The sequence below is a fragment of the Lissotriton helveticus genome, chromosome 10, assembly GCF_964261635.1.
Source record: "Lissotriton helveticus chromosome 10, aLisHel1.1, whole genome shotgun sequence".
NCBI lineage: Eukaryota > Metazoa > Chordata > Amphibia > Caudata > Salamandridae > Lissotriton > Lissotriton helveticus.
In genome coordinates this window covers 909,142,015-909,169,912 of record NC_136071.1, presented here as the reverse complement: position 1 = coordinate 909,169,912, position 27,898 = coordinate 909,142,015, and the positions used below count along the sequence as shown (strand labels likewise).

The window sequence follows — 27,898 nt, the reverse complement described above, 5'->3', positions numbered from 1 at the left end:
AGGCGCGACCTGGCCCAGGTTATCCTTGTAGCTCCGGACTGGGCACGAAGATACTGGTATCCCAAGCTACTCAGCATGTCAGTCGATCCCCTGATTCGTCTGCCTCTTCAGGAGGACCTACTGTCGCAGCAGCAGGGGACGGTCCTCCACCCGAACCTGTCCAGTCTCCACCTACAAGCTTGGAGTTTGAGCGGCGACAGTTGAGGCCATTTCACTTGCCTCCTGAAGTCTGTAATGTCATTCTGGCAGCCAGGCGTCCCTCCACTAAGTCGGTATACGCCTGCAGGTGGAACAGATTTGTGGCATGGTGCACAGCAAAGGCTGTGGATCCACTCTCTGCACCCCTTTCTGAGGTTCTCCTCTTCCTTCTTTCTCTTGCTCAGCAGGGCTCTGCTCTGGGCACTATCAAGGGGTACCTTTCTGCCCTTTCCGCCTTCTTAAGGCTACCTGATCAGCCTTCCTTGTTCAAGTCCCCAATTGTAAATATGTTTTTGAAGGGCATCACACACGTTTCTTCCTGTTTTGTTATGTTATTTTAATATTTACTTATTCAGCGCACGTACGCCCATGGGCTTCATGGCGCTATAGGAATTTTGGGAACACAACATAGCACTTTAAGAGCACACTCCGCACAAATCTAATCTAAGGATAGGCCTGTCTGAAAAGCCACATCTTAAGGGCATGTCTGAAAGTGAGAAGATCATCACACTGTCTTAAAGGGAGTGGAAAAGAATTCCATAGGGAGGCAGCAAGAGAGTTAAAACAGCTGCCACCCTGGCGTTTCTTCTTAAATGAGGGGACCATCAACAGATCTTTGTAAGCAGAGCGAAGGTTACGTGAGGGAGCATATTTAAGTACCAAATTCCTTATGAATTTGGGACCCTTGCTCTGCAAGGCTTTAAAGGTAATGCAACCGGCCTTAAATGCAACCCTTTGAGCCACCGGTAACCAGTGAAGTTTTTCTAGACCTGGTCTGATGGACTGCCATTTAAATTGCTTACAGATTAACCTGGCTGCCTGATTTTGGACAAATTGCAGTCTCTTTAGCTGACCTGCTGGGAGTCCTAAATACAGACTGTTAGAAAAGTCAAGTCGGGACAATACTAAAGCAATAGTTACCTGAATCAAAGCAGAGTGAGTTAAAAAAATGGGCTATTTTCTTTATCTTTCTCAGTTGAAAGAAACTAGATGAGACTACCGCCCCTATCTGACCTTTGAGTGACAGATCTTCACTAAGAATCCCCCCAAACTCTTGACAGTGGGAGATTTAGTGGGTGGGACCCCCATATCAGGGGGCCAAAAATGAGGGCCCCAACTAATTTCACTTTTCCCGGGCAAGACCAGTTCTGTCTTGCCCGGGTTTAGTTTGAGGTGATTCAGATTCATCCACCTCTGTTCCTTTCGTGATGCCCCAGTGGGACTTGAACCTTGTTCTTACTTACCTAATGTGTGCTCCCTTTGAGCCCCTCCATAACTGTCCTCTCCGTCTTCTTACTCTGAAGAATGCTTTCCTGGTTGCCATCACCTCTGCTAGGAGAGTGAGTGAGCTCCAGGCTCTTTCTTCCACACCTCCTTTCCTCTCTGTCCATCCGGACAAGGTTGTGTTGCTGACAAGACCCTCTTTCCTGCCCAAGGTTGTCACAGCCTTCCACATCGGGCAGTCCATTAGCTTGCCCACCTTCTTTCCGCCTCCGCATCCCTCGAACGAGGAAGAGAGGCTCCACCGTCTGGACCCAAAACGTGCGCTCTCTAACTATCTGGATCGCACACGTCAGTTCCGGGTGGATGACCAACTCTTTGTTGGTTATGTGGGCGCTAAGAAGGGAAAGGCGGTGCACAAGCGGATCATTTCTCGGTGGATCATCTTGTGTATCCAGGCGTGTTACTCCTTGGCTAAAAAGGAGCCCCCTGTTGGATTGAGGGCTCATTCCACTCGGGCCACGGCGACTACCACTGCCCTGGGCCGAGGAGTGCCCTTGCAGGACATTTGACAGGCAGCTACGTGGGCCTCGCTGCACACGTTTGCACGACACTATTGCCTGGACAGCCAAGTCCGGAGGGATGGCTCCTTTGACCGTTCCGTCCTCCAGGACTTTCTGGTGTGATTATTGGTTCGCAGACCCACCACCGGGGTTGGTATTGCTGGGGTATCTATTCTAAGGTAAGGAATCTATCACTAACGTGTCTCTTTTAGATGCACAAGTTACTACTTGTGTAACAATATATCTGTAAGAGACATTAGTTGGAGATAGATTCCTTACAGACCCACCCATCCTCCCCTTTCTGCGAACCGATATCTAGGGTTAAGGTCATCCCCTTTCAGGGCCCTAGTTTCATGGCACCAGTGTTGGTTCTATCATGGCTCTGCGTATCTGGCGCGGAAAAGCTGTGTATCCGAACTGACGTCAGCGCGCATGGGCGGCGTCTAAGTGCTCCGACGTCATTCTGGTGCTAACGACGAGGAGGACGCCTGCCGGCGCGCAGGGGTATTGCTACGCAAAAACTTTCCGGATCCAGTCCGACGCCTGGGGATATTCCAAAGTAAGGAATCTATCACTAACTAATGTCTCTTACAGATATATCGTTACACAAGTAGTAACTTGTGCGACAGTACAGAGTCTGGCAATCTCGCCCACAGTTTCCACATCTCCAATTCTTGAACTTTTAGCCATACTTTTAGGCTGCAAGGTATTCTTCCCCAGATATTCAAGGCAAGGTGTCCTAGTGTGAACTGATAACATGGCCTCAATGTCTTACCTGCAAAAACAAGGTGGCTCAAACTTTGGGGTTGGGTTATCCACCATCAAGTGCTTCTTCTGGCAGAGTACCTTCCTGAGGTGGATAATGACGTTGCAGACCTGCTCAGCAGGATCTAGCAACAAGTCCATGATTGGGAACTCCACCCACAAGTCCTGCTCCCTTACTTTGGTGATAGGAGCCTTCGCTCTATTAAAAATGCCCAAGCTTTTCCTTTGTTTCTGTACCTCCAATCCATGGGTAATATGCTGTGGATGAACTGGTCAGGGATCTCTTTGCATATACTTTTTCTCCTCTCACGCTTGTACCGTTCATGGTAGGGGAACTGCGGCAAACATCCCCTGCCCTCATTGTGGCCCTCTCTTAGACCAGGCAACCATGGTTCTCATCCCTTCTAAATAAGTCCATTCCCTTACACAAGAAGCTGTCAAACAGGCCAGACCTTCTCACCCAGTACCATGGCAAAGGCAGACCTCCTGAATCTAGGAGACTCAACTTAAGGATATGGTTTGAGGTCCTAGAATTTGGTTCCTGTTAAAAATGGGGTAGCGTGATGCAGAGCGAGCAGGCCAAACTCCTGAGGACATGTGTGAAGCATCCACGCAGTACACACAGACGACACACAAGGCACCCCACAAAAAGAGACACAACACCAGTTTTGGTGAAAAAAATAACTTTTGTATTGTACCAAACCTACACAGGTAATCACAATTATACTGCGGCAACTGGCGCCAGGGCAATATTTACAATGGGGATTATTTACAGGGCAGGGCCAGTCGGACCGCTGCCAGAACCATTGGGAAAGGATAATGGATGAATGAAAAAGATAAGTCCATCTGTTGCAATGCTGTAATAGAAAAACATAAAGCATTATCATTTGGCATTAAAACTCATTAGGCGTCCGCATTAACATCAGGCAGGAACACCTGCCATAAAGCCTCTTAGCAGGACATACACCCTAGGCATTACTGCGTGTAGGGAGCATTTCTCAAGCATCAGGCAATAGGACTGTAAATACCTCACTGTTGGGAAAAAGGGCCAAGTCCAACAGTTACTCCAGCTTGCCTCAGGAATGCATGAACATATTAAAGGAGGCCCTTAGGCCAACTACATGCACTTGCTATGCAGCCAAGTGAAAAAGGGTTGTTCACTACTGTACTCTGAACTGCATCAACCCTCTTACACCTATGGTACAATATATTATATGCTACCTCTTATGTTTTCAGAAATCTAGACTACCTTACACCTCGACTCGGCTACACTTAGTCATTTTTGCTAATTTCGTTCTTGGCAACTCACCTTTTTCATAACCATAACGTCACTTAGACATTCAGGTGAATTAGAGTTCTCCACACTACAGTAGTTTTTTTTTCATGGTACAAAATGTAACCGTTGTTGTTGGAACCAACCTTAAGTTTCTGCCCAAGGTGGGCTTTCCCTTTCACCTTAACCAGACAGTTGAGCTTCTGAGCCTCTTCCCCAAGCAGAGAGAGCGCTTCACACACTTGACGTCAATCACTTTGTGTGCCTTTTTACAGCCTCATAAAGCTCATCTCATCTTTAAGGCTGGGATAGCCAGGTGGATTGTTAAATATTTTCAAACTTGTTACCTTAAAACTAAAAGAACACTACCTGCCCTCCCTGCAGCTGCAAACAGGCACTGTTATGGACTATCCAGGAAACACACCCATAGCTGACATCTGTAAGGCTGCTATCTGGATACCTGGCCCACTCCTCACACCCTTGCAATGCATTGCTATCTGGGCATTCTGGCAATGCGGCATTCTGGCAAGGCAGCATCCTAAAGTAGGTCAGCCTACCTTAAGGACTTTGTTTCAGGCCACAGCTTAATAGAAGCACTGCTTTACAGTTGATGCAGAGCATGTGTATGTACAGCCACACTTTCTACAAATTGATTGTTGCTTACCTTTTATCCCAATCCATCCATACTCATTCGCTGTGAGGAAAACAGTCTAACAATGGTAAGTCCAATTGGTCGCACACTGCTTGTCCTATCAGCGTGTTGCCCCAAAGCATTGTGGTCCATGAAGTAAGCATCAGCGGGTGCGCCTCTGCCAGGGTCTTGAGCAAAAAAAGCCCGGGTTACGCACCTGCGTGCCACGAGTGGTACCGGACCTGAGGATATTTTTTGGCAGCCTACGCAGCACCCCTACATATATGCCTATTCCCTGCTGACGAGAGGTAACAACCTCGAAACACGTGTCCAGGGATGGCCAACGCGACAGTGATTTTTTTTGCTCAAGACCCTGGCAGAGACGCACCCGCTGATGCTTACTTCATGGACCACAATGCTTTGGGGCAACACGCTGATAGGACAAGCAGTGTGCGACCTATTGGACTTTCAGTCTAACAATGGTGCCTATGCCCTTGCACGTTCACTACCAGAGAAATCAGTGAGACCTTGTGACTCAAGACTTCTTTGAAGATAAGCTAGTTGCAACAGTCCAAGGCCAGCACTAGATGACCGGAGTATGCAGAGCCTGTGAATCTACAGCACCACATTTGCTGAGAGTTGCTTTCAAGATTAAAAACCTAATCCTCTCATGGGTTCTCTAACTACAGAACCTTCAAGGCCTTCCTTTCTCCCTGTTACTTGAAGCTGATTCCTTGTAATTCTGAAAAGGTCCCAAGTTAGATTTGCACATTGTCAACTTCAATCTGAAGGTGGGGAAGAGTTCAAGATAAACTTGCAACCGCGCACAGGTGCTGGACCTTTGTGGGTCCCCATACTCACTTCTGGAGGATGTACGAGGTTGCCATGTAATCCGATGGCAAATCCTGATAGCATGCAGGAGCAATTGATATGTACAATTTTGGATCCAGTGTGGGGCTTAGGGAAATTCAACAAGTGTGGTTAGAGTACCCACCCGAAAGCATTACCTATGGCAAGTAACTTGTTAATCACATAAATGACCTATTGTCAAACGTAAAGCAGGCACAAGCCACTTCTTATTTCAGAAGTAGTAGATTTTGGAATTTGGAAAGGGATTTGTAGAGCGCATAGCTACCCTTGGGCATCCCAGCGCTGCAGATAGTATTTATAGTTTTCTGGTATTTACTGCTGAGCTTTCTAGAACGTATTTGCTCACTCCCTGTTTTTATGACTTATATTACTCTTCATGGGAATCATTTTTAGTTTGTTAGCGATCCCTGATAATTGGAGGGTGTATGCCAATTGCGTCCCCACATTCCTCTCTATTTGTCCACTAATGTTGCTTATAACCATGTATGTTGATACTCGGGGATTTGTGATTAGATCGTGGATGATGACCAGGCGGCGGAATGATGGAAGACTGTCAATACATTGTACCCCCAAGTAATATTTCTAGCTTTGAGGCTGAACTTCATACAAGGCCCTTTGTGGAAGTTGTTCTATCAGTGTTAGGCCTCCATGGACGGTTATAGTGACTAATCTGGCCAAGTGGTCATTTCTTGTTTCCTCTCAGGAAAAACTCAGGTAAAGTAACTAGGCAGTAGGGCATGCAGGAATTCAGATTTCAGTGTGTGGTGAGGGATAAGCCTGCTTGTGAGAGAACAAACACATGAGATGTCATGAAGGAACAAATGTATTACAGTCTAGATCATGAGATGAAAACTCTATAAATAATAGCTCTAGCTGTTTCTACAGAGTGGACCCATGATACATGTTTAAAAGGCAACTAGAGCTACTCATAAACTCATGGTAAATTACACAGGGCAATCTTTATTTTATCTGCCATAATGGTTCTCATTGGTATCATTCACACAGGACATAGATAGTATGAGGTTAAATAGTCTCAAGTGGTTAATGCTTCAGAAAGACCACCACCATATCAATGAAGTTATAATAACACATACATTTATGTATGACACAAGTTTATATACAACACAGACTAAGTATTAACAAGAAACAGTATTACTGACAGTCCTTAAACAGTACAATGTGACCTCAGTGCAAAGCCTGTAATTCCGCAAATACGTCACTAGGCATATTTACTGGGCTGATCAACTAGTAACAAACTATCCACAAACATATTTTCGATAGTCCATATAATAGAAAATACTAAAATAATTATTGTATTGCTCCTTTGTGTTGACAATGTTTCCACCAAGACTAGATTCAAGGGTCTCATCAGGGTTCTGAAGATGTGGTAGGGGCTATCAGTAACCAGCATAATACCATTATTAAGGGGTGGTGGCCCACAGGAAAAACAATTCCAGAATTCTAGGCACAAAGTTACCCGAGAAGTCCTGGCTAGGACAACTAATGCCAATCAACCCAAATATAACAGATTAGTTTTGTAGTAGGGGATCTCTGTGTATAGTCATAATCTAGTGAATAGTCCCGCTCATGTGTGGGGACCCCGGAGCAATCAAAATAATCTCTTAAGCTGTCTTTATGTGCAGTCCTGCATAGACACTTAAGAGGGAATTTAAAGACAAATAATGCAGCCTATACTTATCAGGCTACACTGTCCAGTACTTCAACTAGATATTCCACCAAAATTAAATTCCGCACAGCCTGCCAAGTTTCTCTCATAGAAAAACTTCCCCTTTTACCAAGAAAGCCTCTGGAAGATATAGAGGAAGGGGTGGACAGACAAGCCCCATAGGCTGCCATTATGTGTCTCAAAAAGGGATACTGTGCCTCTAAGGAAACTTTCTAGAACTCTCAGTATCCCAGAATGCACAGCAGGTCCCCTCCACTTTCAGTTCTTTTTTCCGGCTCCTGCTAGCAGGACCCTCGGGCATTGAGATCTCCCTTTTTAGGGTTTTATTTAAATTTTTTTGCACTTTTAAAGTGTTCGAGTGCGTTCACTCAACGTGTTTTTGAGCCTTCTTTAATTGCTGGTGTTTTTCTGGTAATTCTGAGCCCTCGTTTATCAAATATGCCTGCCTTATTTGATAAATTCCCTGAGTGCTGTAGGAAGAAGGCCAAGTCCGATCCACACAAGGTGTGTATCCTGTGTTTCCCTTCTACACATGTTCCTGAGGAGTGTGAGATCTGCCAGACTTTCACCTCCAGGACGCTGAAGGACAGACAGAAGATCAGGCTCCAAGGACTGGAGCAAAGAAAACATCAAGGTCAAGGTGGGTCTGGGCATGTTGGATCTGCTTCATCTGCCCGTGCTGAGGCCTCTGGGGGGCTCCCCAGTGAGAAGGAGGCCAGAAAATGCCACTGGTCTCCGTCGATGGCCTCGCGTCTAGAGGAATGACCACGGTCTGTTCCCCAGTCGAAGCGGCGTCGACGTTCGACGTCGAGGGGACTGACATCAAGACCTCCGTCGAGGTCGACGTCGGGTACAGATTCAATGTCGTCATCGGCGTCGAGAGAAGTCACGATGGCGCCGCGCTCGCCGTAGAGGCGACACCGCCGTCGACGTCAACTAGGTGTTCGACGTCGAATAGGAGATCGTCCACGTCGAGAAGATCAAGGACGTTGAGACGAAGAGCGTCGAGGTCATGGCGATCTTTGACTTCGAGAAGGAGGAGTCCGACGTCTAGACATAGATCATCGACGTCGAGACGCCGTTCGTCGGCGTCGAGGAGGCGTTCGTCGATGCCAAAGAGGCGCTCTGCGCCTAAGAGGAAGGCTTCGTCCTCCGGGAGGCGTTCTGATGCCAGAAGCTCCTCCAGATCATCGGGGGCACGGCTGCGACGTCGTTCACCGACAGGGGGCACGGCCTCTCGGTCTCCCCAGTCTGGTCAGGCTAGGAAGAAGAGGATAGAGGAGTCTCCGGGCTCTGTGTACTCTGTGGTATTCTCGCCCCCTAAACTGAGGTTGACTCCACCACCGCCTCCGTTGCCAAAGGATCATGCCCCTCGAATTCCGACGCCACAATTTCTGCCGCCGCCACCTCCTCCTCGGCATCCTCCTCCTCCGCCGCCTCGTGGGCTGCCACCGACTCCACTTCCGCCACCTCAGGGGCGGCCACCTGTTCCACCGAGGTCGACCTCGTTGCTGCGCTTTCCGACTCCGCCTACAGGGCCTCTTCTCCCGAGGCTTCCGGTCAGGCCGCCTCAACTTCCGCCGCTGAGACCTGCGGAACGACCAAGGCCGAGGAGGTCTAGATCCCGCTCCGGATGGAGAGGGAGATCCAGGAGTCGCCATCGTTCGTCTACTAGATCTAGACTGTGCCACAGAAGGGGCAGGTCTAGATCTCGTATGGATTCGTCCAGCGCCAGGGACTACTCACCTACCCTGTCGGGGTCCCCTCGGACGAGGGTGTTGTCTGTGGACGACATTATATCCTTCCAGGATGTACTGCTGAGAGGGGCGAACAAGCTGGGCATAACGCTTACTGTGCCCACGCCGACTACCTCAGTCAATTTTGAGACCCTTCATAAGAAGCAATTGTCTCGACCTCTGTTGCCGTTGGTCCCGGGATTGGAGGAGCCCGCCATGGAGTTGTTCCTCACTCCTGGGACTACGAAATCAGCCCCCTCCAGGCTCCAAAAAAAGTACAGGGCTCCTGACTCGGACCCAGCATTTCTCAGGGTGGATCCAGCACCAAATTCGGTGTTAGTGACGGCAGCACAGAAACAACATGCCACCACCCCGTCATCTACAGTGCCTCCAGACAAGGAGTGCCGCTGGATGGATTCGGCAGGCAGGAAGATCTGCGGGACGTCCGCCACCTCCATGAAGGCCGCGAGTGCCTCGGTGTTATTGGGGAGGTACGATCGGACTCTGTGGGAGTCCCTCCAACAGTTCGCTGACCTCCTTCCCAAGGAGAAGGAGGATTTCATGGAGATCCTGAACGAAGGGCTGCTGGTCTCTAATCAACTGATCAGCGCAGCTGCAGATTCATCGCTCCTGGCAACCCACTGGTACTGCCATGGAGTCAACCAGAGACGTCATGCCTGGTTGCGGCTTACGTACTTGAAACCTGAGGCCCAACAGAGGGTGACCAACATACCTTTTCGGGCAAGACCCTCTTTGGAAAGCATGCTGACGATGAAATGGCCCGGATGAAGGCTGAGGCTGAAACCCTGACGGCTGTCGGGTTGGAGAAGCCCAAGGAACAAAAGAAGACCTACTGCCCGTTCCAGAGATGGTATGGGGCGCAGGGCAGGGGGCGAGGCCAGCAAACTGGACAGCAACAACGGCAGTTCCAGAGGAGGCCCTTCCAAAAACGTCAGAAGGGCCAGGGTGGGCAGCAATCTGCCACCGCGACCAAGGGTCTAGGCCCTGAGCTGTTACTTCCCCGTCCTCCGTTACCCACTCCGGTGGGGGGGAAGTGTCCAATACTACCTGGCAGAGTGGAGAAAAATTACTCCGGACAAGTGGGTGCTGAATATTGTTTGCAATGGATACAGTCTTCGGTTCATCAGCCCGCCTCCAGCAATTCCACCGGGTTGCTCGCAGTTTCAGCTGCGCAAGCTCCAGGCGGAGGCCAATACCCTGTTAAGAAAAAGGGCGATAAAAGACGTCCCTCTGTCTCAAAGGGGAAGAGGTCTTTACTCACGCTTTCTGGTACGCAAGAAAGACAAGAACGAGTTCAGGCCCATTCTGGATTTGCGGCAAGCAAACAAATGGATTCGCAGGGAAAAGTTTTGCATGCTGGCTTTGCACCAGATTTACCCTCAACTGCAAAGGGGAGACTGGCTGTGCGCGATAGACCTACAGGATGCATACTTCCATGTGCCCATTGCACAGAAACACCGGAATTTCGTGCGATTCCAAGTCGGCGCCAATAATTATCAATACACAGTACTACCGTTCAGGCTGAAGTCTGCGCCCAGGACCTTTTCAAAATGCATGGCAGTGGTAGCGGCACACCTGAGAAAGAACAAGGTGTTTGTCTACCCGTACCTGGACGATTGGTTGATTAAGGCATCCTCCTTCGCGGAAGCTCAATTGCACTTCCAGAAGACTTCCGTTCTCTTGAACAAGCTGGGGTTGCACATCAACATGTTCAAGTCTGTCCCGATTCCGGTCCAGTGCCTCCAGTACTTGGGAGCCTCCATCAATACGCTGTCAGCAAGCGTGTCTCCTTCGAAGGAGAGATGTTTATCACTCCTTCGGAAGGGTCAGGCTCTTATGACTGCTCCATCTACAGCAGCGAGGACGGTGGCTTCTCTACTGGGGTCGATGGCCTCCTGTATCTTCCTCACGCCACACGTACGGCTGCACATAAGACCGCTGGAGGAGTGTCTGGAGCATCAGTGGGTCCAGAGGCGAGGGAACTGAGACGACAAGATATGATTGTCTCTGCATGTTCTACAGTCTCTGAAATGGTGGTGTTCAGCGGAGAACCTCCTCAAAGGGGTTCCCTTCCACAAGGACATTCCCACTCAGACCATCGTGACGGATGCTTCTCTCCATGGCTGGGGAGCGCATTCTGGAGAGTTACAGATACAAGGAACGTGGTCCCCGACGGAGTCCACGTATCATATCAATTTCCTGGAACTCAGAGCGGTTCACTTGGCACTGAAGGTCTTTCATCCGTCCTTCCAGACCAAATCGCTGCTTGTACAGACGGACAATACGACCACAATGTATTACCTCAACAAGCAGGGGGGCTCGAGATCACGCACTGTCACAGGAGGCGCAGGCGATCTGGCACTGGCTGCTGGCCAGAGGACTAACAATAACAGCTACCCATCTGCCAGGTGTGCAGAATGTTCAGGCAGACTCGCTGAGCAGACTGATCCAGGAAAACCACGAATCGGTTATAAACGACGAAGTACTCAGACGTCTTCGCCAGGTGGGGCACTCCAGACGTGGATCTGTTCGCCACCGCCGAAAACAGCAAATGCCGAGACTTCGCGTCCAGGTATTACCAGCAGGGGACGCTGGGGAATGCGCTATGGATCAACTGGTCGAACAGCTTTCTGTACGCTTTACCACCCATTTCCCTGATTCCGGCGGTGCTCATCAAACTGTCCCAGTCCAGGGCGCCGATGATCCTAATTGCCCCGGAATGGCCCAGACAGTGGTGGTTCACAGACCTCCTTCACCGGTCTCTTCTTCCTCACATACGGCTGCCGTGCCGGCCGGACCTTCTCACGAAGTTCGGGGGATAGATGGTACACTCCAACCTCTCGTCTTTGAGTTTGGCGGCATGGCTCCTGAGAGAGTGCAATATGGCCATTTCAATCTCCCTGCGGATTGTATGGACATACTGAAGGAGGCTAAGAGACCTTCCACTAGGACTTCTTATGCTTACAAGTGGAAGAGATTCTGCATCTGGTGCAAGTCCGAGAACTATGATCCGACGACATGTAAGGAAGATGTCATCCTTCCATACCTTTTGCATTTGGCGCAGTCTGGCCTGAACTTCTATTCCATTAAGGTCCATCTAGCGGCGCTGACTGCCTACAGGAAATGCCCTTCACAGACTTCCTTTTTCCAAATTCCTGTGATAAAGGATTTTTTGGTAGGCTTGAAGAAAGTGTTTCCTCCTATTCGTCTTCCTTCGCCTTCATGGGAATTGAATGTGGTGCTGTCCAGGCAAGCTTCGCTGCGAAATCTGTTCGCACTGTAGTGGTGTTGTTTCTTCTTCTCCACCGCCGCTTTGGTGTTGGGGATGGGCTTGCCATTCTATTCACTAGATTATGACTATACACGGAGATCCCCTTCTACAGAAGGAGTAGATTATTACCTGTAACTCCAGTTCTGTAGTAGGGGTATCTCTGTTATAGTAATAAGCGCCCTCCCTCCTCCCCTGTGGAGAAAGATGTTCATGTACTGAATGCTACAAGTCTAGCTTTATACGCCTCCAAAAAGAACTGAAAGTGGAGGGGACCTGCTGTGCATTCTGGGATACTGAGAGTTCTAGAGTTTCCTTAACCCCTTCCATGCTCATGACGAGCTCAGCAAGTTATGAGTTTTGGGTTCCAATTTGGTCATAGTGTCCTTCTCGTCAATTGCTGGCCTCAAACATTCTGCTCTCAAAATGTTTGCTTCCACCTTTTCCAATGACTTTCTAATTTAGAATTTAATGTATTCTGCACATGCTATAAAGGCCTCCAGTCAGAATTCTTAGGATGCCTAATTTCCTTAGGATTGTCCCTCAGGAATTTTTATAGACTTTTCTTACCATATTTTTAATGCGATCTCCCTCCCCAAACTTAGTGTTTCATCTCTAGATTTAAGATCTATCTTATATTCATCTATTGAATCTTGCTTCACCTTCTGAAATTGAATAATATTCCTAATCTACAGTAAAATAATTAGTTGTAGCCCTTAATACAGATTTCACTGTTTCCGGCAGTGCCTCTTAAGATATCTACCTTATGTCCTCCTAACTAGCCGCACCTGCACTCTCCTGATAACTCATATCTGCGTAACAATGAAATACGTCCTGAGAAGTCTGACTAAATACCATTGCTTTTTTTTCTACATGGAATTTAGGGGTGGGGTTTGCCCAAGATGGGCATGCCCCCTCACCACAAAATTACGGTCCCCAATCGAAATCCCACTAGATGCCAGAGATTTCTTTCATGAAATTTAGGGGTGGGAGCTTCCCAAGATGCCCTCCATCTCCTCCCCTCCCCCCCCCACCCCCACCCAACAAAACTAGTCTTTCTACCCCGATGGGAGAGCAGAAAGCCCACTAAATGGCTAGGTTTTTTTTTACATTGAATTCAGGCCCATAATGGCCATACCAATGACCTGTCTTTCTGCCCCCCCCCCCACCCCCCCGACCACCGGAAGGAGATGGGGGGACAATAACATGGTATTTAGGAGTGGCGGTTGCCCAAGATGGGCATGCCAGTGCCCCCTCCCCACAAAATTACAGTCCCCCTCAACAAAAGTAGTCTTTGTGCCCTGATGGGAGAGCAGAAGGCCCACTAGGCACCAGGATTTTTTTTTTATACGTAGGAGTGGGGGATTCCTAAAATGAGCATGCCAATGCCCCCTCTCCACAAAATTACGGTCCCCAATCGAAATCCCACTAGATGCCTGGGATTTGTTTCATGAAATTTAGGGGTGGAGGCTTCCCAAGATGCCCTCCCTCGCACTTAGTGTGCGAGGGATGTCTGGTAGAAAGACAGGCTTTAAACGGTGCAGGACTCTTTCCCACATGATGTCTGTTACGGATCCCCACCGCTTATGTCTGTGGTGTCTTGAGCGTGACCACGATTCGAAGTTGTGTTCAGACTGCCGGGTGATGGCTCCAAAGACTTGGAGGGAGCGGTCGATGAAGTTGCTTGCGGCCCGGCAGTCGACACCGTAGTCTAGCCAGACTCCGAGGAGGTCACAAACCCGTTTGAGGAAGAGGAGGACGTGGGATTGCTCACGGAGCCCTAAGTCCTCTTCCTCCCATTTGAGGTCATCTAGACACTTGGGGCTTGGGGAAGAGGCCAAAGAAGTTGTCCAAGCGGACTTCGACTTCACCTCAACTGGCGTCCGTCGTCTAGAGATAAGGAACACCAACATTCTAGGCACAGTTCTGCGAAGCCGGAGCCAGCCTACTTCGCACCTCTCTCTCTTTCCGGGAACCAGAGAGACTCTCACTCAAATGAAGGACTTTTACGAGGCCATGCACCGCGTATTTGAGCAGAACTACCTCGTTGGTGAGCCTTCGGTCCCTGCGGGGTAGGATGGGGCCCCATCAGGTTTGACGCCGATGCCGGTGGGGCCTTAGGGATCCGATCCTGCATCCAGTTTGATGCTGGTCGTGCCAGCGTGACCTTCCCTGGTGTTAGTTGATTTACTAACTTCGCTGCGCTAGCGCTTGGCAGTGATTAGGACAGCTGCAAGCGTTTTTTATCGTTTTTAAACTGTTTTAAACTGTTTGCCACTTATTGTGATAACTGTGTGAAATACCTGTATCTTGCTTGTGCACTCCCCGTTCCACCGCAGCTACCAGTGCTGTTTGTTGTGGAGGGAGACACAGCGGCACCACTTCCTGGTTGTTCCACTTAGGGCGGCCATCTTTGGAGGTTGACGTGCTAGTCTCCCCCTTCGCCCTCACTACTTAAAGGTTGGACACACTCGCGCTCGACAGTTGATTTACTAACTTCGCTGCGCTAGCGCTTGGCAGTGATTAGGACAGCCGCAAGCGTCTTTTATCGTTTTTAAACTGTTTTAAACTGTTTGCCACTTATTGTGATAACTGTGTGAAATACCTGTATCTTGCTTGTGCACTCCCCGTTCCACCTCAGCTACCAGTGCTGTTTGTTGTGGAGGGAGACACAGCGGCACCACTTCCTGGTTGTTCCACTTAGGGCGGCCATCTTTGGAGGTTGACGTGCTAGTCTCCACCTTCGCCTAACCTATATGACCCTTCATCTCTCCGCGCAGCGGTGACGCGCTGCGGTAGCGCCGAAGAGGCGCCAAAGAGAAGCCAGTCTGCGCCAGTCCGCGTCCAGACGCTTCCCGCTGGCCCTCGCACTCGACTCCTACTATGGCAGGGGAGCGTTTACTTTATAACTCCTACTCGCCTTACGACCTCCCACCAAACTCTCTTGCCGCCACTCGATTCCTCCTACCAACACAAAGTATTACTGTAAACATTGTAATTGGTGCACTTTCTCTTCACAGAACTGCCACTCTCCCCCTGTACAGAAATGGAGGATGTATCTCCTTAACTGTCGGTCTCTACCGAAACATCATACTGAGCTGCATATGTTGATTGAAGAGCTCAATCCGGACGCTCTTTTCTTAACAGAAACCTTGCTTCAGATAGATAATGACCCGACTATAGCGTGGGGCACCCCTCAAGGATACACCCTCAAACGACTTGATCGTCAGACCGGGAGAGGTGGTGGATTGGCCATAATATATAGAGACAGCTTTGGGTGCCGTGTCTCTCCAACCACCTCACCAGCCTGTGAGAGTCTGCATTTTTCGTTGGAATTCTCCCCCACTACCACTTTCTCGGGTATCCTGGTCTACCGCCCTCCTGGCACCCTTAATAACTTTATTACTAAAATTACAGATCTCACTGCAAGTGTTGTGCTGACTTCGCCCAATCTTACTTTGCTTGGGGACTTTAACCTACATCTTGATGACCCCCTCGACATATCAGCCAACAACCTCCGTTCCAACTTGCAAGCCATTGATCTTTGCCAAAGGGGCTACCAGGTAACCCACAATAGGGGTCATTTTCTTGATCACATCTACAGTAATATCGATGATCTTATTGTGGAGACTCCTATTCCACTTCCCTGGACCGACCATTTTATGATACCCTTCACTTGGTTCACCAATTTCCCCGTTTCCTCTCCACATTTTGCCAAGCACTTGGGAAGGAAATGGCCCTCACTTTCCCTCCCCGACTGGGCAGCTGTTCTCGCCCGAGATCCACCTAGGAAGGCAACCAATTCCCTTATGGCTACCAACAATTTTGAGAACTGGATCTCTAGTACTCTTGATCAGGTTCTCCCTAAATGCCCCCTTAATTCCATAAGAAGACTCAAAGTTGCCCCTTGGTATACTCGTGCTATTAGATCTAGGAAACTAGAATGCCGTAAACTTGAGAGAGCTTGGAGGAAGGACCATTCCCAGCCTATAAAGGTTGAATATAGGGCTGCTATAAAGCTTTACAAGACAGAGATCAAGGAGGCACAAGTTCTTTTTTATGAAGGGAAAATTAACGCTGCTGCTAACGCCCCTAAGGAAATTTTTAAAATAGCAAAGTCCCTTATCTCACCTCCTGCTGAGCGTCCTTCTGCTGAAGGCGCTCAAAACCGGTGTAATGATTTGGCCGTTTTCTTCTCCCAAAAAATCCAGTCCATATACTCCTCATTTAGCATTCCTAAGGACGATATGGGTTCCACCCCGCCCATAACTCCTGTTCCTTTGGTCCCTTGTGGGCTCGATTCAATTCCACTTCTTGACGCCTGTGGGTTAGACAGATTAGTTCCTAAGATCACCTCTGGGTCGCCCAACGACCCAGCACCCCCTCAGACCCTTATCAAGGTCCTGGACGTTATCCGTCCGGTCATCTTAGACATTCTTAATACTTCCATCATTTCTAAATCTGTCCCACCTTCATGGAAGTGTGCAATGATGGTGAAGGCATTGCTGAAAAAGCCCACTCTAGACCAGAGTAACCTGGCCAATTACCGCCCTATTTCTTTACTTCCGTGGGTGAGTAAACTGCTTGAGAGGCACGTTAATAACACCTTAACGGACTATTTGGAATCCAATAGTCTGTTGCGTGCCTCTCAGACAGGATTTCGCCCTCAGCACGGAACGGAAACCGCCCTTCTAGCGGTAACGGAAGAAGCAAGAGCTGTGTTGGATCGGGGAGGAAAGGTCGCCATTATCTTATTGGACCTCAGCGCCGCGTTCGACACGGTTAACCATGCCACGCTATTACAACGACTGGCGGGCATGGGCGTGTCTGGCGCGGCCCTGGAATGGATGACGTCCTTCCTGACCGAACGATTCTTTCAGGTCTCGAGGGCGAGGTGGCTTCTCCCAAACACCCACTTAGGTGTGGGGTCCCCCAGGGCTCCTCCCTAAGTCTCACCCTTTTTAACGCCTACATGGAACCCCTAGACAGGATAGTCCATCCCTTTGGTGTGCGTATTGTCACCTACGCGGACGATACCCAACTGGTGGTCTCTTTAGACCACTCGGAGGGATCGTCCAACACCCTAGGGCCCTGTCTAGAGGCTGTCGCCAGTTGGATGCAATTTTCCTGTTTGAAACTCAACGGGGAGAAGACAGACATCATCTTACTGGGTAACCCCCCTCCGTCTACTCTTGCATCCATCTGGCCACCATGTTTGGGCCTGCCCCCTGTCCCTAAACCCCAGATAAAGTTCCTTGGGATTTGGCTTGACAAATCACTCGACTTTTCGGTTCAAGCCACCAAGACTGCTGCCACCTGCTTTGGGCTAATGAGGATGCTCCGCAAGGTGCTCCCCCTGCTCCCATTCCAGGCGAGGAGGGTCATGGTCCAGGCCCTGATACTCTCCCGCCTGGACTATGGAAATGCTCTCTATATGGGAGCCCCGGCCTCTGTTATACAGAGGCTTCAGATCACCCAAAATAGTGCGGCCCGCCTACTCTACAACTTGCCTCGTTGGCAATCAGCAAAGAAGGCCCTAAGGGACCTCCACTGGCTCCCAATGGCCGCGAGAGTGCAATTCAAAGCTATGTGCGTTCTGCACAAATCTTTTCACCGAGCAGGCCCCGCAATCCTACATTCCATAGTCACGCCCTATGTTCCATCTCGCCCCCTTCGCTCTGGTACTCTCCAGCTGGCAACCTCTTTTAAAGTCAACAGAGCCCGTTGGGGCGGCCGCTCTTTTTCCCATTCTGCGGCCAGACTCTGGAACTCCCTCCCTTTCCCCATCTGAGTAAACAGCAATTACATGTCCTTTAGGAAAGCTTGAAAACGCACTTGTTTGCTAAAGCCTACTGAACTGCCCTGAGCCCGCGTTAAGTATTCAGCTACAAGCGCTGCGAGGCCCCGGGTAGTTACGCTCTATACAAGTGCAATTTTTCATTTCATTTCATGGCATCGAGCGACGCTGATTCCAACGTAGACAGAACCCAGGGGTTCTATGTTGTCGCCTGAGCACTCTGTGGACGTGCTAGGCTCAGAAGAGGAATGGGAGGATTCCAACGTAGACAGAACCCAGGGGTTCTATGTTGTCGCCTGAGCACTCTGTGGACGTGCTAGGGATCAGAAGAGGAATGGGAGGAGTCTGGAGACCCATTGGACCAGGATGTGTCTGAGGAGACTATGGACTGGTATGGGGAACTTGGGGAAGGAAGTGGTCTGGATACTTCCCCAGACACTGGCATGCTCTCTCCACCTACAGTGGTTATGGAGGAGGGGGCATCCTGTGCCATGGTGGTTAAGAGGGCAGCTGAGGTACTTGGACTGGAGTTGCCCTCCGTGCAGGTCAGGACTAATCTCCTGACCAAGTGTTTCAACCTGGGGATTCCACCTCTGAACCCCTTTTGCACTTACGGATGTCCTTGTAGGAACATGGTCCAAACCGAGCACAGGGGCTCCTGAGAACAGGATGATTGCACGCGCCATCGCCCAGCACTGGTCGACCGAAAGTTCCTCAGCCAACACCTCACCCCAGAAAGTTTGTCGGTGCAGGCCTCTACTTCCCAGTGCGCATTCCCTTACGCACCTCCGGATAGGGAATCAAAGAGACTGGACTCATTTGGGAAATGTTTTCTTCCTCCAGTCAGTCATTGCGGTCGGTGAATACTGCATGCTTATTGGTCAGTTTCTCCCACTCTCTTTGGGAGAAGGTTGCACAGGTGCTGCAACAAGTCCCGGAGGAGGCCCGGGCTGTGCTCTCCCAAGCTGTCAAGGATGGGAGAGAGGCAGCAAAATTCACCATACGGTGTGGTTTGGATACGACTGATTCGCAGGGCAGATCTATTTCAATGACAGTGACCTTGAGGCGCCACGCCTGGCTTCGCAGAAACTTGCTTCTTGGGGGATGTCCAGGCCAATTTGATGTGCCTTTTGATGGAACCCACATTTTTTGGGGCTAGGCAGACTCTGCCCTGGTCAGGTTCAAGGACTCTCGAGCTACAGCCAGATCCTTGGGCCTCCACTCCTTGTGGCCAGTCTTCTTTTCACCCCTTTTGTGGCAGCGGAAGGGATTCCAGCCGCGTCAGCTCTATCCTAGCCACTGTCCAGCACAGACTGCCTAAGCAGTGTGTGGACGTGGACACAGTATATTCCGTCCTCTGAATGGAGGCCAGAAGTAGTCTACCTCACTGCCCCTGGCAGCCACAGCCTCCAAGCACTCCTAGACTGATTCTGCAGGACCACACTACTCCTGTGGGTGGAAGAATTTGTCACCATCTCATCCCCCCCCCCCCCCCGCAAGAGATCTATAACATCAGACAAGTGGGTCTTGCAGATCATCTAGGAGGGCTATTTGCTTCCTTTCCTTTCCTCCTACTATTCTACAGAGTCAGGTACAGCTGGGGGAGGATCACTTAAAGCTTCTCTAAGAGGAAGTTACAGCTTTTTGGCCAAAGGAGCTATAGAAAGGGTTCCAGCTTCAGAAGTAGGTAGTGGCTGTTATTCCGCTACTTTCTGATTCCGAAGGGGCTTCGGCCCATTTTGGATCTACGGACTGTCAATCTCTTCCTCAAAAAGGAGAAATTCAAGATGCTCAGTTGACTCAAGTCTCGTCTACCCTAGGCTAAGGAGACTGGATGGTGGCGTTGGACCTGCAGAATGCGTATTCACATTCCCATCCTGCCGGTCCACCGGCGTTACCTGCGGTTCAAGGTAGGCCACGAGCACTTTCAGTTTACAGTGCTCCCCTTTGGTCTTACCAGTGCCCCTCGGGTGTTCACCAAGGTGATGGTGGTGGTTGCAGCTCATCTGCGCAGGTTAGAGGTTTCAGTCTTCCCCTACCTCAACAACTAGCTGTGGAAGGCGTCCTCGGCCCAGGCAGTTGTCTCCCACCTTCAGACTATAGCGGATCTCCTGCATTTGCTGGGGTTCTTTATAAATGTGCCAAAGTCACACCTGACTCCTTCTCAGATGCTCCCTTTCATTGGAGCTGTTCTGGACACAGTGCAGTTTCGGGCTTGTGGTACTGCAACAAGCAAGGCGGGGTGGGGTCATGGACCCTTTGTCGAGAGACCCTGCGTCTCTGGACATGGCTGGAACACCAGGGCATAACCCTGGTGATTCAACACCTGTCAGATTTTCTGAATGCCAGGGTACACGATCTCAGCCGTCGATGCCTAGCGGATCGATCGCGAATGGCATCTCCAGTCTGAGGTGGCAAAAGGTCTCTTTCAGCATTGGGGAGAACCTTGGTTAGATTTGTTCGCCTCTGAAGAGAACGCGAAATGACAGCAGTACTGCCTGCTGGAGTTTCCAAGGCGGCTCTCACTCGGTGACGCGTTTCGTTGTGAGTGGAGCTCAGGCCTGTTGTATGTCTTTCCACCCTTATCACTCCTGCCCAGGGTTCTGAAGAAGATCAGGAGCAACCAGGCCCAAGTCATCCTTGTGGCACCGAACTGGGCAAGGAGAGTCTGGTATCCATTGCTTCTGAGCACGAGTGTTAATCCTCCGATCAGGCTGCCCCTTCTAGAGGATCTTCAGTCGCAGCAGCAGGGGAGGGTTCTCCACCCGAACCTGTCAACTCTGCTCCTCCATGCGTGGAGATTGAGCGGCAGCAGTTGATGGCTTTTGACCTTCCTCCCGAAGTCTGTAATGTTATTCAGCCATCCAGGCGGCCCTCCTTGGTCGGTATACTCCCACAGTTGGCAGAAGTTTGCATTATACTGTACTGAAAGGTCTATTGACCTGCTTTCTTCTCCTCTTTCTACTGTCCTTTCGTTCATTCTTACCCTTGCCCAGCAGCACTCTGCTTTGGGAACTCTCAGGAGTTACCTTCTGCTCTCTGCTTTTTTGCAGTTGCCAGACCAGCCTTCTCTCTGTAAATCACTTATTGTAAATAGATTTCTGAAAGGGTTGGTTCATTTATTTCTACCTACACCCTTTATGCCACAGTGGGACCTTAATTTGGTTCTCACTTATCTAATGTGCGCTCCTTTCGAGCCTTGGCCGAATTGTCCCCTCCTGCTGTTGACCATCAAAACAGCCTTCTTAGTGGTGATTACATCAGCCCGGAGGGTGAGTGAGTTGCAGGCGTTATCCAGCTCGCCGCCTCATCTTATGTCCTTTCCTGACAAGGTGGTGCTTCGCACCAAGTCATGATTTTTTCCAAAAGTTGTGACCCCATTCCATCTGGGTCAGTCCATTACTTTGCCCACCTTCTTTGCTCCCCCACATCCTCCTAAGGAAGAGGAGCTTCTCCACCGACTGGACCCCAAAAGAGCGGTATCGTTCTACCTTGACCGCACAATAGTTCCGGGTGGATGACCAAGTCTTTGTGGGGTATATGGGAGCAAAGAAGGGAAAAGCAGTGCAGAAAAGAACCATCTCTCGCTGGGTTGTTCTCTGCATTAAAATCTGTTATGCCTTGGCGAAGAAGCAGCCCCCTGAGGGATTAAGAGCCCATTCCACCAGGGGATAAGCTGCGACTACAGCCTTGTCGCAGGGTGTCCCATTCCAAGACATCTGTCAGGCAGTGACGTGGGCATCATTGCACACGTTCGCTAAATATTATTGCCTTGATGGTCGTGCCTGGATGGTCAAGTGCGCAGGGATGGGTACTTTGCCCCCTCAGACCTGCAAGACTTTAGTCTAGTCCATGAGTCCGCAACCCACTGCCGGGATGGTATGGCTTGGGTATCTGATTCAAAGGTAAGGAATCTGCAGCTAGAAGTCTCTATCAGATCGACAAGTTACTTACCTTCGGTAACGCATTATCTGGTAGAGACTCTTATCTAGCTGCAGATTCCTTACAGGCCCCACCCATGCCTCCCCAGGCTGCGGCTGATGTTGTAGGTCTAGGGTTACACCCCTTTCAGGGCCCTAGCTTTGCACACGTTTACGTCAGTCACTTCGTGGCTCTGCGCTTCTGGCGTGGAAAAATGAAAAGTACTGAGGTGCTTTCGCTTGGGTGGTGCCTATGTAGGAACCTCAATGGCATAACCGACGCTACTGATGCCAACGACGTAACGCGGAGCCGAATGGAGCCACACGACGCCGCATGCTAGGGTATTGCTTAGCAAACGTTTCCGGATCTAGCCTGACGCCTGGAAAATTTAAGGGTAAAGAATCTGCAGCTAGATCGTCTCTACCAGATAATGCGTTACCGAAGGTAAGTAACTTGTTCGTCTCCACAATACGTTTTGGGCCCTTGCCTGTTGCGGTTACTTGGCCCAACCACACGAGTAAGGTACCATGTTTATCAGAAGACTTTGGTGGGTAGAAGTTTGTGGACACACACTGTTTCCAGAACTTTCCATCACAGAAATGTGAGGAAAATGTTTTTTTTATATATATTTTGTTTTTTACAAAGTTAGAGGTTTGCAAGGGATTCTGGGTAACAGACCCTGGTGAGAGCCACTCTAGTCACCCAATCCTGGATTCCTCTTGGTGTATAGTTTTCCAAAATCTGTAGGTTTCCCTAGATTCCCGCAGAGCTAGGGTTCAAAATCTACAATCAAACACTTTGCCAAAAAAGGGTCAGTTTTCACTGTAAAATGTGGTGTGCCCACGTTGCGTTTTAGGCCATTACCTGTCACGGGCACTAGGCCTACCCACACAGCTGAGGTACCATTTTTATCTATAGATTTGGGGGAATGCGGGGTGGGGGGAATTTTGAGGATCCACACAGATTCCAGAACTTTCCATCACCGAAATGTGAGGAAAATGTTTGTTTTTATTTATTTTTTTCTTTTTCCAAGTTAGAGGTTTGCAAGGGATTCTGGGTAACAGAACCTGGTGAGAGCCACTCAATTTACCCCTTCCTGGATTCTTCTGGGGGTATAGTTTTTCAGAATGTGTAGGGTTGCTAGGTTTCCCTAGGTCCCTGCTGAGCTAGGGTTCAAAACCCACAGCTAGGCACTTCCCAAAAAAGGGTCTGTTTTCACTGTAAAAATGTGCTGTGTGCACGTTGAGTTTTGGGCTGTTTCCGGTCGTAGGCACCAGACCTACCCACACAAGTAAGGTACTATTTTTATCGGGAGACTTAGGGGGAACATAGAATTGTAGGGAAACTGTTATTACCTTTTAACTTTCGATGCATTTCTGCCTTCCAAATGTAAAAAAAGTCACTTTGAAAAATGTCCTATAATTCACACGCTAGTATGGGTAGCCGCAATTTTGGATATGTGCAAATCGCTACTGTTTCTAAACTCTATTTTTGTTCCCATTTCGGTAATACATAGGTGTCGTTCATACCTATTTTTCACTCTTCATATTTTACCAAATTAATTGCTATCTACCCAGTACACAATGTAAAACCATTGCAAGACTCTGCTCAGGTATTGGGTGTGGGTTCCTCGGGTTCTAGGTGAACACAAAGTCCTGTATATCCCCACAACCAGAAGGGTCAAGGGGATGTAAGGGTATATGGCTTTAAAAAAATCTGTCATACTTGGAAGAAGTTACAAGCGAAAATGTTGGCACAAATGGCTGGTTTTTTCAACTCATTTAAAAATGTTCTGATTTTCAACTGATATTTTCTGGGGGAAAAAAAACTTGAAGGATCTACACAAATGACCCCTTGCTGAAATCTGTATTTTGTCGACTTTTCTGAAATGTATAGCTTTTCAGGATCCGTTATTGCTTTCATACCCATTTCTACCACTAACTGGAATGAGGTTGAAATCACAAAAAATAGCAAAAATAGGATATGTCCCAGTAAAATGCCAAAACTGTATAAAAATGTTTGGTTTTCTGGCAAAAGTCTGTTGGTCCCTGAAAGCTGGGAAAATGGTGATTTCAGCACCACAAACCCTTGGTTGATACCATTTGCAGGGGGGGGGGAAACAGACGCAGACTTCTGCAGCACTTGATTCCCATTTTCCCCCCAAAAAAGATTTAGCTGTATTTTGGCTAATTTCTGGATCCCCAGCTCCTGAGAAATCAAGAAACCCTGGGTAGCTTTAAAATCCCCATGATGTTGGGAGAAAAGGACGCAAGTTTGGCGTGGATACCTTATGTGGTCGAAAATATACAGGGGCCTTAGAGCGAACTACCCCAAATAGCCAAATAAAAAGGCTTAGCACGGGGGAAAAGGCCTAGCAGAGAGAGGATTACATTTTGCAATCTACTTACTTTCAAGACAAAATGAACCATTTAAAATATAACTGCTAACACTTATAAACTGTTCTTTCCCTTGTTATAAAATGTACACATGCTTAAAACAGACTTCCCAAACCCATAAATTTGGTAAACTCCTACATCAGTCATCTATCTTATCAATTCATACAAAATAAGCTTAATTAAGTTTAAAATCAGTTAATAGAAAGCAAGTACTTATCTGTTCAGTAGCTGCGAAAGAAGGAAATGGTGGACCAGGAGGCTCTATGGGACTTGAGAATTCCAATTCTTTGGTGTTCATTCAGTATTCGGATTCTAGGATCTTTAGTGTTTGCTGTTCAGCAGAGTGAGTAACAGTTCATGCATAATACGAACCTCCTGTCTTGCCAAACAGTTTCTGTGGGCATATTCTACTGCTAGTGTCTACTTTAAGAGACTTGTCTTTATCTCGACTGATGTATGCATCTAAGGACAGTCCATATACTGAGCGCAAAGCTGCTGAAGGGATGGGTGTCTGGCAAAGGTCAAAAGTCCATGTCTCGACTACAACACATTGTAAAATAAAGGTCTATTAAAGTTGTGCTTCTCTAATGATATTTAATTTCCTTATTTTATTTGAGTTTTTTTTTGTTTACCCATATGACTTGAATCGAGAAAGGGTACAGAGTTCCAAAGTATGATATGTGGGAAAACATTTCATATAGTTTGTTCTTTTTTTTTTTTACAGCTTGCTCAAAGGAAAATTCAGGAAATTCTGACGATGGTGAGAAGGCAACAACAGCAGCAGCAAAAGACAGCACAAAGTGGACAGCCGCAATCGAGAAGAAAATAAAAGTTCAGCAATTGACCCTTTATCGAGATAGATGCCCGACCAAAGACAGACTGTGAACAGATGGATACTCCATCACAGTTGGTCCAATCTGAAAAAGTGCCATTTAAACAGTTACCTGTTTGAGGACTAAGCAAACTTTGAACCCCTCTCTCTGTGGTTAATGTCTACTTAAGGCTCAAAGATTTGAAATCCAGTGTAAAAATAAGAAAACCCTTCACTTCCTTTTTGTTTTATTCTAACAAATTAACCTAGTTTTTTTTAATCGTCACCAATTTTAGAGCCTGGTTTAATTATGCTTTCTCTCCTGGGTTGATTGGTTTATAACAGCAAAGGCATTGCTCTTCTATACCCCGTTGTATACCAGGAATAGAGAGGGGTGGGCTTCTACTTTGGCCCTGTGAAGTGTCATTTTTTAATTTTGGCTGCATTTTTACGTAACTCGGCCATGAGTTACCTAAGGGAAGTGTTGAATGGTGTGACCAGGGCACAAAAATATAATATGCATTTTACTAAACTACCTCAGGCATTTAGTACCTCAATGGGAAATTGTTCCTTTTTGCTTTTTTTGGAATTTGTATACTTTATGAAGCTAATAGTTTTTGAGCATTTTATTTTTTTAATAAAAAAAATAAAATTAATTCGGTCACCAGCTAGAATTTCCACAACCTTATATATGTAACACATACAATGTTATGTCTAGCTGCTGGCTGATAGGAGTAAGAGAAGGAAAAATCATGCTTCAGTTTTTCTGAGGTGTTTCAACACAATCATGTGTTAAAAATTAAGCGAAAGTTAACCTATTCAATCATGCCAAGATATTGATTGCAGCGATGCAGTTTATTTTTCTTTTAAGACTAGACGTAAAACTTTGTAACTATACTTATTTGGGGACAAAAAAATAATGGCAAGTGACTGGAGTTGGGAAAATATTTTAAGAACGCTGCATCATTTTCTTTTTATTTTTGGTGCTGCTTGGTTGAACACGTAAATTGTGCTGTTAACCATCACTACCAATTAATATATTACACTGAAACATTTGTGGCCCATTTGGACTTAATTTTGTGAAAGGAGCTAGCTTCACCTTAAGTTGAATAATATATTTGATCTAATAGAGCATTTGTGAGGTGGTAAGCACGTGCTTTTAATAGATCATTTCAGCTTGATTTCGGCCTTTGTAAAACAGGAAAACTGTCAAACATGGTTTGTAAATGATCCCTAAAGACTAAGTTTACATATCCTGCCACTGTAATGGGCCTTACTGATTTATGTTGAAGGATTACAAACAACTTTTCAGCCTTGTTTACAAAACATAAGCAGGGTTTCTGAACATAATGCAACTAACCATTTAAGTGGAAATGAGTAACATGTCAGGGACAAAAAGAAAGGTACCAAATTATTTTAATTTTAGATTGTAATTTGAATGATTGTGGTAATAATGTACATTCAAGTTTCTTTAAACTTCAGTCTACCTCAGATAAGAAATGTGGCAACACATAGTACATAAAGACTGGTGTGTGGAATAAGCAGCCACACAGTTATAATCAGACCTTTATTTGTGCATAAGATGATCCGAATCTCCATACTGCACTGTATTGAGGGGCACAGCTAGCAAAAATATGCGTTTAATTGTTTTGATTATCTACCTCCTAGATACATATTGAAATAGAGGCATTTCTTTTATAGAATAGGCAATTCCTCACAATACTCTTGACTGCACCGATTAACAATTTTCTGAAATGATCCATCATGTTTTCCCTCATGTATAATTTAGTAGATTAAAAAAATCTTAATTATATCATTTTAACAAAGAAAACCTATTTTGAATTCTTCTTGACCATGTGACGAGTAAGAATTATATTGACTGTCTGATTCTTTAAAGGACTGAAGCTATGAATTACCGCTGCATATCACTATGAATTCCAATTGATTCCTGAGTTTAGGTTCAAGAGTTCCTTAAAAGGATTTCATTTGATCATAATGAAACTTAATTTACATACATGTGCTTCTCCTGACTGGTATACTGTAATCTGTTTGTTTCTAGAATGTAAGTATAGTAGATCATGTTTTTATTTTCAGCTCTGATTGGGTGAATTATGGTGTTCAAGAATAGCTACAGTAGGAAGTAATACTGTAAATCAGTTAGACAAAGAATGGATCATTTTTTCATCAGTAACTTGTCCCCAATGTGCCTCCACTTGCCAGATGCCTCTGAATGGAATAAAGAGTTTAACTCCTAAAGGAATGCTTTCCCTTGTATTTTCTTTTAATCTATTGCGAATCTGAATGAGGTCTTCCAAAAATAAATGAAATTAACCTGGGAAAATAAATATATACAGTGCCAAAACACATCATATCAAAAAAAGTAGATGTGATTGTAAGAGTTTCCTCTTGACTGGCTACAGAAACTATTTTATCTGAAAGAAACACGTAGTGCTAGATTCCTTACCTTAGAATTACCTCCCGGCGTCAGACTGGAAAGTTTTTCGTCAGCAGTACCCCTGCGCGTCGTTAAGCGTTGTTGTGTGGCTCCGCGTGCGTCGCTGGCACCGGGATGACTAAGTCGGAGCTATTTAAACGCATCCACGCACGCTGACGTCCGTTCTTTCTTTTTCCGTGCCAGCAAACGCAGATCCAGGAAGAACCAGTACAACCAGTCACTTTTTGACTGAGTTTTTCGAGGTCTTTTACCTCATCTTTTCGTGTCGATCGACTCCTGTTGTCG

General features: G+C 47.6%; 1 protein-coding gene across 1 annotated transcript in view; it reads left to right on the top strand.

Annotated features, from left to right (window-relative positions):
* IGF2BP3 (insulin like growth factor 2 mRNA binding protein 3) overlaps positions 1–27,414 on the top strand; it is a 1,020,294-nt gene extending 992,880 nt beyond the window's left edge. The window contains exon 15 of the mRNA XM_078663554.1: positions 25,072–27,414. Within this exon, the coding sequence (XP_078519680.1) occupies positions 25,072–25,176 (105 nt within the window). The 3' untranslated portion in view covers positions 25,177–27,414. The remainder of the gene's footprint in view (positions 1–25,071) is intronic.
* Positions 27,415–27,898: the final 484 nt, after the last annotated feature.